The sequence below is a fragment of the Poecilia mexicana genome, unplaced genomic scaffold (assembly GCF_051168715.1).
Source record: "Poecilia mexicana isolate PSO_F unplaced genomic scaffold, ASM5116871v1 scaffold_17, whole genome shotgun sequence".
NCBI lineage: Eukaryota > Metazoa > Chordata > Actinopteri > Cyprinodontiformes > Poeciliidae > Poecilia > Poecilia mexicana.
Genome location: NW_028263386.1, coordinates 27,825,648 through 27,839,696, shown reverse-complemented (window position 1 = coordinate 27,839,696; position 14,049 = coordinate 27,825,648). Strand labels below are relative to the sequence as shown.

The following is a 14,049-nucleotide window of genomic DNA, read 5'->3' as shown; positions in this document are numbered from 1 at the left end:
AATTGGCCTCTCTGAATTTCAAAGGCAACTCAGTCCAAAGTTTAGGGTCAGCAACTGAAAACTCTCAATCATCTCTCAACCTCCTGCTTGACTTAGGAACATTCAGCAACAACTGATCTGCTGATGTAAGAGAGCGTGAGGGAACGTGCAACTACAGCAAATCATACAGGTACTCAGGGGCGAGACCATGAAAACTTTCAAAAACAAAATAAGTTTAAAATTAATCTGGAAACAAACTGGGAGCCAATGAAGTGATTTTAATACAGGAGTGATGTACTCTTGTTCTCTTATATCAGTAGTGAGTGACATCTCGCTTAGTAATCTAAGTGAGATGTGATGAAAGCATGGAGTAAAATCTCAAAGTGATGTGACAGAAAAGGCTTAACTTAGGCCACTTGGCACAGTTGATAAAAGCTGGTCTTGATTACTAAATTAGTCTGTGTAGTGAGTTTAAAATCATTGTCCAGCCTATAGCACGAAGGTTGGTTGCAGTCTGAGTAAGATGCTCCATTTAACGGACACAGATATCGATGGGCATTAGAACTGCTGCTAGATGTAAACCTCGGTTTTTTTGCTCATTGAAATGTAAAAAGTTCAAAGACATCCATGCTTTGACTTCTGCAATGCACTGAAGGAATTAGCTCAGAGAATGTTTTAGTGGAACATAGATTTGGCTATCATCAGTGTCAAAGTGAAAGTTCACACCAGGTTTCCGAAGAATAGATCCTAAAGGAAGTAAATACAGTGAAAAAAAGGGGTCCAAGTATGGGGCCTTGCGAGACTCCACATCAGGGGCGCGATAAAGGGGTGAAAAGTGATGACGATTCTAGGGGCCCTGACCAGCAGGGGGCCCTCCACAATTTAATTATTTATATTTTGTTCATAGACATAAAATAAAAATTTGGGGTCCTGTCAAATACAAAATTAATCATATTGTATTTTCAAAGATTGTTTTCAGCAGTAAAAATTTAAAGTTGTCCCTCCCAGACCAAAAAACACACATCCGTTTTTGCCCTGAGCTACTCCCTATCTGCGTTAAATGGTTTGTTCCTGCTTGGAGCGCTTAACAGTGACGTACGCAGCTACAGTCAGTAGAAGCTGCAGCTGAATACAGCGGCGACTGTGGCAGTTACTATGCTGCTAAGAAAAGTTATAAAATCAGGTTTTCAAAAACAAAATAGAGAGAGGGAAAGAGATAAAAAGGCAAGAGTGTTAATTTATAACCCAGTTTTTCTCCAAGAGAAGTGGGTAGACTGTGAGACATTATCAACCATTTAGCATAATTAGCTTAGCTACAGACTACTGTTTGCCTCCTTTTCACTAGCATTTAATGAATTAAGGAAAAAAATGACCAAAATATTCATTTAACTTGTTCCCTGTGCCCTTTACCACTTAACAGATGAGTGAGTGAGCAGAAGCTCTAAACCCAGGCCCCTCCTGACCTGTTCTCTCCTGAGTGAAATTAAAGCTGCAGTATGTAACTTTTATTTCAATATTTTTTTCACATATTTTTTTAAAACTGTCATTATGTTGTGACAGTATGGTTTGAGAGGTAATCTGTGAAAAATCTATTTCCTCTGCTTTCTCCCAGTGCTAGAAACAACCAGTCAGAGGCAGGAGAATTTTAGTGCTGCCAATCACCATCTCATGTGGTGCTGCTCATCCTTCCTCCTCTTCGATTTGTACCATGCTGCAGCTAGCATAGCACAGAGCTGTGCAGATTCAAACTGTGAATGCTTAGTTTAGTTAGCATAGCTACCAATTACAGCAGATAGACGGTTTCTTGTAATAAGTTGTTTCTTCCCCATTAGCACATTTAGCAGTGAGTGAATGAGGTTGATTGACAGTGTTAAGAGCGCCCTACTAGTTCTGATTGGTTGTTTTGGTCAGAACGGTGCATTACTTTAACCAGTAATAGTAATTCAGGAAGGAGGTGGAAGAGATTGATTGTTTTCACAGATTATCTGTCTTATAACAAACTGCTACGACATCGTGACATCTTTAACAAATATGGAGAAAAAATATTTTTTATTAAAATATGTACTGCAGCTTGAATAAAATACAACTACATAGCACTTTTGAAAAGTCTGGATTGCTTTACGTGTAGTTGCACGTTACTTTTGACTGTTGCTCCTGGGGAGAGACATTTCAGTATGTTGGTACATTCTCATGTTGGAAATGAGAATGAATTTCCAACATGAGTCCCAAACATAAAGCCATTGAAACTGCTAATTGATTTTAGAAAAACAAAGTAAAATAGTTACAATGGGCATGTCAAAGACTTCACATGTATCCAATTGAAAATGGAAAGAACTTAAGAGCAGTGTAACACTCTTTTATTCATGTATATATGAATAGAAGTGAGTCATTCAAAGTTATTTTCTTCATATTCACTTTAAAGCATACATTCAATATGATATCAGTTTAACAAAGGGATTAAATTGTACAATGACTACAGTTCATATCTGTGGCATTAGCATGTACAGTACGTAGCCTTGTCAGCAATACGGTCATCACATCACTCTTTCCGCCTTCTTGCGCTCTGAGAACTCAAAGCCCTAAATCACAGTACTAATCCCAGTGAACAGTATTTTTAACTTGCTCTGGGACAGAGAGAACATCAATAGGATTACAGAATCAGAAAAGGCACTGAATCCTTAACATATGCTGCTGATCTTCATGCTCTCTGACTCAAAAGATTGGTATCATTTTCTTCAGCTGTATTTCACCCACAGGCAAGATGATTTTGACGTATAATATTTTGCTTATGTGATTCTTATGGAATTTTCTTGCGGTTTTTCATCAACTTGATCCTAACTTGGCACAAAACCTTAGGCTGGTTGTACTGCTAAGGAGCGGGCACAATGGCAGCCATAAAACCCAAGCTGAAGGCGTTGAAAAAGCGTCGGTCCAGTCTTTTTGCCAGTGTGAAGCGGGATCTGAGCTTTTCACAGAGCGCAGAAGAAGAAGAATATGTGTTTCCTTTTTCACAGGACAGCTCAGTAAAACCATGGACTTCGATGGACAACCTCGACAGTCCAGATGGGAAAAAAATAAAAGCGGAAGATTTGCCCAACCCAAGAAGATCAAACATTGTCAACCTAAATATAGGTGGAAAAATATTCCACATCCCAAAGCACTTGGCTCTCCGATATCCAAGGACCAGGATCGGAACCCTTGCTCTGTGTGATGATCCGGTGAAGCGGCTCACTCTCTGTGATGATTATAACGTTGTGAGCAATGAGTTCTTCTTTGATAGAGATCCTATGTTTTTCCATTACATATTTCACTTCTACTGCAGCAATGTCCTCTGGGTGATGGACAGCCTCTGTCCTGTCAACTTTGAGGAAGAGATGTCATTCTGGGGGCTGAAACTGAAAGACACTCCAAGGTATTCTTTATGTGCTTTGTATTCAAAACCTTTATTGTTAGTTGTTGTGTGTGTATTTTAAGGAGAGCTAAGGAATGTACTCTTGTGAAAATGTCATTCTCAGGTGCTGTCGGATATTATTTGAGGAGAAGGTGGATGACATTAGAGACCAACTGAAGGTTAACCAGGAGCTGATTGATGAGATTAAACCTCACCAGGATGATGAATGCTACAAGACCATGTTTCTAGGAGGTTTGCGAAAGATTCTCTGGGATTTGATGGAGAATCCATACTCCTCCCTACCAGCCAAAGCCTTTGCTGTGTTCTCCAGTCTTTTTGTTCTCATCTCCATTGTTGCCATGACAATGAACACCGTACAGGAACTTAGGGAATACAAAGTTGCAGGCAAAACCTTTATGGAATGGGTGGAGATTGGTTCCATCCTCTTCTTTACTCTAGAATACTTTTTACGTCTAGTCACCACATCCAACATCAAACATTTTTTGAGGAGTGCCCTCAATTTTGTTGATGTGGTCGCTGTCATGCCCTACTTTCTCCAGATAATCTTTGAGACATTTGTTATAGATGCAGAAGATGCTAGTGCTCAAGAAGATCTGAAAGCCATGTCGCGAGTCAGTAAGGTCAGCAAGGTGCTCAAAGTGGTCAAGCTGATGCGAATCTTTCGTATCCTGAAACTTGCTCGTCACTCCACTGGCATGAGGGCCTTCGGCTTCACCATCCGCCAGTGCTCTGAGCAGGTATGGACTCAAGGTTAAGAAGCACAAACATACATAGTCATCATTGGAAGTTTTTATTTGTGTGGAATTCAACAAAAATGAAAAACTGGAATGGTACTCAATGCAAAGAAGGGAAAAACACAACACGTCACCTATCAGATTGTAGAAAAATACCTTAGAAACAGATCTACAATAGGAGCAGGCAGCTGGTAACGTGTTTCTCATAAAATCGCAGGTATGCTGTCTGTTTCTCTTCATTGCCATGGGCATCTTCACCTTCTCTGCTCTCATGCATTCTGTTGAGGTGGATCAACCTGGGACGCCATTCAGCAGTATACCAGATGCCTGGTGGTGGGCCGCGGTGAGTCAAGCCCAAACATTAACCTTTTTACAACAACCTCTTGGTTATCAATCAATCAAATTTTATTTGTAAAGCACATTTCAGCAACAGGGCATTTCAAAGTGCACATAAACACAAAGTCATGCAACATAGAATCAACAATTGAATCATCACCATCATTCAATTCTTAATCTGTTATGTTTCAAAAGCACCTCCAAACAGGTGGGTTTTTAGTCTAGACAAACTCAGTGTTTCAGCCATTTTTCAATAATCAGAAAGTTTGTTCCAGATTTTCCCTTATCATTAAAAGGGAAAAAAACTTTTCAGTTCAGTTTGATTTATTTATATAGCAGTAGTTCTCAAAAGAATGTTACACACAAACAGGTACAATTTCTATCTGCTTGTTACCAAAACAATTTATGTAAGAAGAATTTGTTCCAGTGCCATTAAATCCACTAAAGACAAATTCATATTATATGAAAAGCAGTTCATTGTTGTTTAATTATGATGTAACAGAAATTGAGTTGATGATAAAATCCCATTTATCACTTACTGTATCTTGAGCAAGGACAAAGTGACTTTACACAAAAACATCTTCCTTTGTAACAGAGGGAGCTAAAACTGCAAACTTAGTTACTTCGCTGTGTTATAAAATGCCACTACATAGCTGGAAAACACACAATATGGCTTCTTTAAAAAGTAGAAGGGATGTACAGGAGAGAAACTTGATAACAGATCTGCCTCCTTTCCTTTAGATGCTCTGAACCATCATTAAGCCTATAGCCTGAGAACTAAGTGCTGTGATGGGGACACAAAGGACTATGAGTTTGTCAAGATTAATATATAGTAAAATAACATCATTTGACTGTGGAGGGAGCTAACAACCTCGTGAGATGTCACCATTTTAACTGATTTTAGCCATTTAAAAAAACTCAAACTGAAAATGTCCCAGCAGTAGGCTGCAGCACTGTGTTAGCAGATATTAAGAGGCTACAACTCCACAAGAGGTTGTTGTAAAGTTTGGTGCTTTTTGTTTTACGTTAGATTTGTAGGACAAGTCATAGATGACACTGAGGTTCTTTACATTATCACTAAACATCACACTGATGCCCTTCAGAATAAATGACTTGCAAGCAGTTTGTATCTAAGGTGCTCAGGTGCAAAGACATGTATTTTCCAACTTAAGAAAGTGGTTCTCATCACACTATTATTTATTGAACAAACAATAACTATAAAAGGATAGATGACTTGATAACTGGATTTAGCTATCACTAGATAAACAAAGCTGAGCGTCCAATAATTCTATCAAATGGAAGAATGTATAGTTAATGTGAAGTAAAGAGGATTGGTGTGAGTATTAAAACCCTGGGATACTCCATAACTAACTCTAGTAGATAAGTAACCTTTCTTAATAAGCATAAATAAACTCTAACATCTAATGCATATGGTTTAAACCAGCCTATTATTTTGCATCTTAGATATAAAAAATATGGATTTATGAACAGACAGATGCAGAAGTGCAAAAATCAAAACCTGGTCATGTATTGGTCTTATTAAGGAGTTTTTTCATTGCCATTGAGCAGAGACCCACAATATGATTTTGCAGTAAGTTTTAAATTATTTTAGACTTTAAAATATGTCATCTATTCACAGTGCCATCATTTCTGGATTTATTTTAATGGACTGAAATAAAATCACCAACATAAAATGTTTTAGGGAAGTTCATTGTCTGCCATTTTAAAATCTTTATCAGCTTTCTGGGTTTGAAATTCCTTGATCCCCCTCTCTTCTCCAATTTAAAGACTGGGGGATTTATTATTTATTTATTTATTTATTCATGTGTCTAAAGCCTGAAGTACAGGTTTAATACTTTCATTGGTAGCATGAAGCTGCAGGTAGGTAGTGCTACATCGATTTATTTAGTTCTACTCAGTCTTAGCTACCCTAACAAAGGACATAAACTAAAAACCTATCAGATCTCATGGAATGATGGAAGGTAAAAGTTAGGTGGGGACAAAAGGTAAAAAGTGCATGTGGGTGTCTGAAAGCTGACGCTGCTTTCTCCTTCCTGTAGGTGAGCATCTCTACTGTTGGTTATGGAGATGTCGTCCCAGTCTCCTACCTTGGCCGCTGTGTGGCGTTTTCCTGCATCTCTTTTGGCATCATTCTTAATGGAATGCCTATCTCCATTCTGTTCAACAAGTTCTCTGACTACTATGCCAAACTGAAGGAGCAGGAATATTCATTTTCCAACACGGAGCGCACATTCCAGCTCCGGAGACGGCTGCGGCGTAAGTTCGACCGCTGCTTCAAACCGCCGCCTGAAGATTCTGACGATGACATTCACTATCGACCCAGTGGAAGACATACTGACTTTGACTATGACTTTGATGATTGAGACTTTGCTGCCTAATTGTATCATCTCTAACCCAAAATGGCCTTATCACTCATGGGTCTGGACAGTATAAAGACGCCATCTGCCTGGATTGCTGAGCCTATGGAGCTGATCTGATTAATCTAAGGGGAGGACACGGAAGCAGCAACACACAGAGATAAGCTGTAAGCTGTGGCTTTGCAATTGGACATTGGTCCCGCTAAACACTTTGGGTGACAGATCATTCCTCTGTCAGGTGGACTGGGTTCCTCCTCTAGACAGCCTGTTATCTGCTTCCAAGGATAGCCCTGTCTGCAACTAATGCTGACTAAACTCAAATAGATGTCAAGGATTTCAAGTTCCAATATTACACAATGAATAAAGCAGTGTTAAATCATACTGTTGAAATTTTTATTGAAAGTATTTTTCATGAAATGTGCTTTTCTATCCTTTAGTATACTTAACCTGTCTCTGCAAGAGAATGTGTTTTTTTAACCTTTTCAAAATCTTTGGCAAATACAGTATAAAGAATTTGCTTCCTTATTAATTTCTTCTGCACTTTAATGTTTCAGATTGCCAAACAAATTTTTGTATGTAAATTAACCTCAGTGAATGCAAAAAAAACTGTTTTAAATAATGTTTTTACTCGTGAGGAGAAAAAAAACATGAAATAGGCTAGGACATCTTGAAAGGCAACAGAATGTACCATGATCTAAAGAAACAGTGCAGAAACAAACATATTGACATATATCAGTCTGGAAAGAGTTACAAAGCATTTTTTTAGGATTTGGGACACCAGGACACCAGTAAGAAACATTTTTTCAAATGGAGGAAAGCTGAAACAACAGTGAACCTTTTCAGGAATAACAGGCCTACCAAAAGAACTCAACGACTCCAATAACTCATCAAGGACATTACAGTAGAACCCAGAACGACTAGGTCAGCGTTCACAATTCCACAGTAAGAGGAAACCTGGGCAGCAAGGCCAATCCACTGCTGACCAAAGCAACTCACAGGCCGATCTCTCGTTCACCAGAAGAAAATACAACCCAAGACTTTAGGAAGATATTGTGTGGGCTGACGATACAAAAGTGGAACTTTCTGGAAGGCATGCATGGAATCACGTGTAAAACTAAGACTGCATTCCTGAAAAAGAGCATCATGTCTACAGCTAAGCACAGAGGTGTTAGTGTGATGGTCTGAGGCTTTGTCACTGCTTCAGGACCTGGATGACCTACTGTATTTAAGGAACCATAAATTCTGCTTTTCAGAGGAAATTCCAGCAGGACAAGGATCCAAAATACAACTGCAGGTTCACCTCTGAATGGAAACAAACAACATTCAGGTTAAAGTCTAGATCTAAGTCCAACTGAGACCCCGTAGCAGAACTTTAAACAGGCCATTCGTGCTCCTCGTGGAGGTTGTTGCTGCCAGTGTTGGCACCACCAGCTTTCTTATCAGGTTTAAGAAAGCTTATTTCTCTTTCTAAATTAAATCAACAGTTGAAAACTGATCTTTGTCTGATGTTAAATTTAGTTTGGTGATCTGAAACATTTAACTGTGGCAAAAAACAAAAACAGAGGAAATCTATGAGGTGACCAATACTTCTCCAGGTACTGTATCAGCCATCATGATAACATCTTCTAATTTCTGTTTTAAACCTTTCCGATATAAGAAAGAAAGTCACACAAACTGATCAGTTGGCAGCCTGTCACTATCCCACACCACCATGCCTCACATTATTGGTAAAAATGGAGCTCCTGTCAGATGACCTTCTCAGCACGTAGCTTGGGTTACTTAAGTTGAAGGGAAAGATGGAGTGAAGGGGCATGTCAGTGGAGAGAAGAGGCCAAAGGTTTAATTTTGCTGTCAAGGATTAGCAGGATTAGCTCCTGCATCGCCTGGCTGACTAAAAGTCAATCATGTTCTGTTCTATTTCTGTAACAGAATAATCTGATCAGGTGCCTACAGTCAGGTTGTGTTTAAGCACTTACAGGGCACTTTAGAGGCTAATGCTTTCCTTCTGACATAGTAGACTCCTAAAATGCTAACATATGGCCACTGGTATTTATTACTGTAATTACACAGCAGTCTTTGTTTAGTGCTTCCAGCTTTCTGGATGCTTTACTTAGGAGTAGAGAAGCAGATGAATGAACTGGTGTCCATCTCCAGACGGCTTTTTATGAGTTTACACAATTTTCCTGATATTCATTAGACATGAAAAATGCATAACAATGGAATCAATCCTGTTTAATTTCAGAAGTTTATGTATGCTGTAAGAGAAAAGGGAGTGGGGCGTGTCCAATTTTAAGAACTACTTAAAAAAATTCAAAATACCTTAGAATCTCCTTAAAAAATAAATTAATTTTTTAAAAATAAATTATTACTTAAATGTTTTAGGGTTGATCAGATTTTCTAGGAACTTCTTATTAGCAATTTATGAGTTTCCCTTGGGGAAATATATAATGTGACATAGAAGCCACTGACCACAGCTAGATGCCATGTTTGTCTTGGTATCACACATAGAGAGCAGGACGGTTGGGGAGGACTGTCCTGGCTGCTAATCGTCTCCCTAGCAACCATTAGACAACATTTACAATCAGATGAGTTGTTTTGGAGAGAGGTTAGAAGGATCTACCACTGTTCTGTTTGATAGATTATCTGTGATACTGTGGGCCTTATTCTCTTCCGATGACCCGGTGTACATATTAAACTGTATGAATGCAGATTCTAAATAAAAATGTGATGAAATCTTAAAGTTAACTAGATATTGCTTATAACTGAGTCATTCAGCTGAATATGGTCCAAAAACATGTGGAAAAAACAGCCTGAAATGATTCACCGGACAAAAAATTACTCTTCTTCCTTAACCATCTCAGTGTCCAAATCTCTCAAAGTTTTATTTTATTTTTTTTATATAATATGTCTCCAGATGACAAATGTTGTGGACTGGTGCTATAAAGATAAATTGAATTGAATTGAAACAGAATCTAAGTGCTACAGAAAACTTGAGGGTTGAGCAAAAGAGAAGAGAACAGCAGAGAGGGTGCCAGACTCTGGATAATAAACAAAAGTAACCAAAGTTGGTTCTGAACATACTAATTTCTTTTACTTCATTTACTTCATCATCCATGACTGTAGTTCACAGGAGAGAAAACAAAATTTCTGTTTAACAGATGCAGGATTGAATATGTTTCTGTTGTATAACATTTCTTCATGAGCAAAATCTTGTCCTGCTCGTCTTGAAGAAAAAAAATGTGTAGTAGCATCACAAGATCAGCTGCGAGGAGAAATACCAGGAGTTTTTTAATGCTGCCACTACTGATTAAAACTCAGAAGTCCTGACAAACTTTGGCTGGTTTTCATGACCCAGACAGATTCAAAGGGATGGGAATAGATGGAGTCAGTGGAAATCTCACAGACCTAAGCCTGTGACCTTGGAAGTATGTTATGCGAATTAACAACAGCTGAGTCATCTGACTGTCCTGTTAGTAACCGTGCTGGTTCAGAGTCATGCTTGTGGCAACATGAACTCATCTTGCAGCTCTGCAGTCTTCAGACTGACTGAATCATTTTGTGCAGCTGTTTTAGAATCATACCACCATATGCTACAAGAAAAAGCTAATTATCTGCATGAAGCTGTTCAGCCTGCTCTGTACATAGTGATTAAGAACAGTTTATTGCTTCAAAATATAACTGAGATTAAAAAGAAGCTTCTTATTAATGAACATGAAACAAGTTTTGAGGGACACTATGCAACCATTCTAATTACATGCAGTTTGATTTGTTTCAGCAGACAGAAAAGTTCAGTTGTCATTACTAGGACTTGAATTGAAGAAGATTAAATATCAGATGAAGAACACTGCATATTCTTCTGTTAGTTGATTATTAAAAATATTTTTTTCTGTCTTTATTTTTTGTTTCTTTCTTTCTTTTTGTCTTTTTGTTTATTATTTATTTTCATATAAACTTTCATATAATGTAAATTGAGAGTAATCAAGGCTAATCTTGATTATAAAATTCTAAGCGTTGACTTTTTAAGAACCAACTTGACATTTACAGCAGATCACATTCAACGCGTTTTGGTAATGGGGTATGTGGGCACACTTCAGCTAATGCGCTGATAGCTGCGCAGGTTTTACGTTTAGAGATTTAGTGCGCTTGCTAACTTTGAAAATGTTTAGATTCCTCAAATTAACATTCACGGATAAACTATAAAGCACTAATTCACTTCACTTTTTCGTACATTTTCAGTTGAATAAAGTTCAACATTTGTGTTGAAGTTTTGGTTATTAACTGTTAAGATTCTTCAAGCAGTTAGAAGCAGTTGAACACAGTTGGTGATTTGTTATTCTTATACTTTCAGTTCTGTGAAACCGAAACTCTTCTCAAATATGTTATTTATTATTATTTATATTATTATGCAGTGGACTGGCAGACACCAGCCCCCCCTGGTGACTCTGCAAGGATAAGTGTATTAGATAATGGATGGACTTTGTAAAGAGTTGATGTGTTTTGCAGAATGCTCCTCGTCCTGGAATGTGTATTTTGTTTTGGAACAGGAGGCTCAAGCAGAAGCATCACCAGAAACACACCAGGGTTTGTTGTTGGACATTATCTTTACTTCAGCTTCAAAATGTGCGCATAACTGCAAGTACATTTCACACGTTAATGTGCCACCATTTGCTTTTCCCCTTGTGCTGTCACATGAAGCAGTCATCACTATTACAATTTTCCAAGTGGAGCATGGCCTGAGGTGACCTAGCTGCGTCAGTATCCTTGACATCATCTTTCCTAGTTCCTCTCTCCTCCAATTAGCTGCCATCCTTTGGTATGTCTTAAGATACTGGGTAAACACATCTCTCATTAAGCCAATATAAATCACTTTTATGATATTTACACTTAGCTTTTGTAGCATTTGTGGTGGAGCATTATGAAATCAGGTTTTTATCTTTATGTCAGTTTCAGCCTTGAGTTGTGGACTTATTTGTGGCTCAGAACATCCATTTCCCTCAGCAAGGCCGAACACATCTTTTGGAGAAAACCTGCCAGACTCAGCTTTTTTTTTTTTTTAAAGCGCAGCCATGAGTGACACACACTAACTATATAAACCCCTACAGGTTCCTTGACTAGGTCACAAACCTGACAGCCTCACTCATCATAACTTCAACAAGTCTTTTCCCTCTGGTGACCAACCATCTGCACGTCACACCATGGCTGCTGCTAGGTGGCTGCTGGGTCTGCTGGTGGTGCTGCTGGCTGCAGCGCAGCTGGGTCAAGCACAGGACAGGATTAAGATGTGTGGGCGAGAACTGATCCGTCTGGCCGTCTCGTCCTGTGGGAACTCTCGGCTGAGGAGAAGCATCCTGGACTCAGAACTGAGCCAACAGCAGCTCGCCGCTGGCTGTAAGTTCTCTCCGTCTAAGAGTTTGATCTCATGGTGGGATCACAATTTCTTCTGGCTTTCTCTTTAAATATTTGATCTCTTACTTCTGCATAGGGGACCAGGATGCCTCCACTGAGGAGGACCAGGCTTCAGAGACACTCCAAATCCCCTCCTCCTCTTTGGCTCCTCATTGGCACCCCTTGACCTTTCGAATCAGACGATCCGCTGGAAAAATATCTGACATTTGCTGTGAGAAAGGATGCAGCATGAAAGAGCTGATTCAGTTTTGCTAAGCACAGCTCTCCCACTCATCTGACAGTTGAAGAGATTTTATTTTGGTCTGTGAAATCCTGTGAAACCTCTGCCAAGTAACCCAATTTCTGAGAAATCTAGTCTAATAATTCCACATGTTTAATATGAGGCAAGAAAAGTGTCAAATCAATTACTGTAGGATGAATTGTTCTTTGTGCAAGAGGAAGTAAAAAAAAAACAAAGTAAACACTGGCTTTATGGAGTCAAATCAGATGCTATTTATTTGTATTAAAATAATTTATTTCAATGCAATCAGTGCAGCTGATGCGAACTGCAATAAACCTCTGATGATTACAAAGTCATGCCTGGGATGTTTTTCTGCACCCAATCAATCACAACAAGGTCAAAAAGAGAAAGAAAATGATTAATGATAAAGAAGGTGTCATCCAGTCATAATCAGTATTGGATCTGTTTTCTCCTGCTGTCGTGGAGAAAACAACATCAGAAGTTGCTTCAGACACCTCTGTAGGGGCAAAAACAAACAAACAAACAAACAAACAATTCTCAGTTTTAAATGAGAAGGTTTGTTTTTGTGTATTACATTAACATGGTAGTCCTTAACGTCTCAGAGAAGCGGCTGATGTGGGGCCAACACCATGGTCATATTCAATAAATTACAATATGAATTCTGATGAGAGTAGTAGGTTAGATTAAAAAAAACAAACTACTTTTGAAAATAAGGTTCTTATCATATTATAGATTATTTTCATTGGCCAATTTTTCTGTCTTAAAAGGCTTTTTTTGTCTGGTGTAATAAAAGTCTTAAATATTACATCAGGTATTTCTGCTTAAATTTATTAAAACAGAAAAATCATCATAATAAACAGAAATAAGGGTTTATGTCAGAACATGTCGGAGTCAGCCAGACTAGTGCAAAATGCTGCTCCTGTCTGCTAACAGGAACTTTGAGAGAGAACATTACCTCTGTCCTGGATTCTCTCCACTGGCTGTCTGTGTATTTTAGAGTTCATTTTAAAGTTATTTTGTTTGTCTTGAAAGTTTTAAACAGACTTGCCTCACCTTATTTAACAGAACTCCTTCTGGGTCACTCAGGTCTGCTGACCAGTTGCTCCTGGTCATTCCCAGTTGTAAGTGCAAGCTTCTCTGTTTGTAACTCTGAGCTATGGAACTCTTTGCCTTTGTACATCCGACAGACCCCTCATTGTTCATGTTTAAAACTTGACTGAAAACTTATTTTGACTCATTCAACCAACTGAGACTTGATTTTGGTATTGATTTTATCTGTTTAACTGTGTTGTTTTATTGTGTTTTATTCATTATTGTGTGCTTAGTTCTGTCACTTTATTTTTAAGCTTTTTAAATCTTATTTATAATGATGATGATGAAACAACTTTGCTTTATATGAAAATTATTCTTTTCCTTTTAGCTGTTGCCTTCAGAGGGCGCCAAAGATCATATTCTGCCTCCATATCAACCTGTTTCCTCTGTGGAAGTAACCCTGCATGTATGCAAAAACATAACTTTTTTTTTTTTATCTCACTGACTGACATCAAATTATTAAAACACTAA

General features: G+C 38.4%; 2 protein-coding genes across 2 annotated transcripts; both read left to right on the top strand.

Moving 5' to 3' along the window:
• The first annotated feature begins 2,864 nt into the window (after window positions 1-2,864).
• Window positions 2,865-7,220, top strand: LOC106911528 (potassium voltage-gated channel subfamily V member 2). The gene is made up of 4 exons (XM_014978336.2): window positions 2,865-3,391; window positions 3,495-4,128; window positions 4,343-4,468; window positions 6,522-7,220. The coding sequence occupies exons 1-4, from the start codon at window positions 2,865-2,867 to the stop codon at window positions 6,843-6,845; spliced, it is 1,611 nt and encodes a 536-aa protein (XP_014833822.1). The 3' UTR covers window positions 6,846-7,220.
• Window positions 7,221-10,572: 3,352 nt separating this feature from the next.
• Window positions 10,573-12,731, top strand: insl3 (insulin-like 3 (Leydig cell)). The gene is made up of 2 exons (XM_014978339.2): window positions 10,573-12,227; window positions 12,322-12,731. Exons 1-2 carry the CDS (start codon window positions 12,035-12,037, stop codon window positions 12,498-12,500), a joined length of 372 nt encoding a protein of 123 aa, XP_014833825.1. The 5' UTR covers window positions 10,573-12,034; the 3' UTR covers window positions 12,501-12,731.
• Window positions 12,732-14,049: the final 1,318 nt, after the last annotated feature.

Excerpts from the sequence above, each read along its gene's own strand:
- LOC106911528 (XM_014978336.2), top strand. The coding sequence starts at position 2,865 with ATGGCAGCCATAAAACCCAAGCTGAAGGCGTTGAAAAAGCGTCGGTCC. Across the intron at positions 3,392-3,494 it reads AAACTGAAAGACACTCCAAG|GTGCTGTCGGATATTATTTG; the intron begins GTATTCTTTATG and ends TGTCATTCTCAG. Across the intron at positions 4,129-4,342 it reads TCCGCCAGTGCTCTGAGCAG|GTATGCTGTCTGTTTCTCTT; the intron begins GTATGGACTCAA and ends ATAAAATCGCAG.
- insl3 (XM_014978339.2), top strand. The coding sequence starts at position 12,035 with ATGGCTGCTGCTAGGTGGCTGCTGGGTCTGCTGGTGGTGCTGCTGGCT. Across the intron at positions 12,228-12,321 it reads ACAGCAGCTCGCCGCTGGCT|GGGACCAGGATGCCTCCACT; the intron begins GTAAGTTCTCTC and ends ACTTCTGCATAG.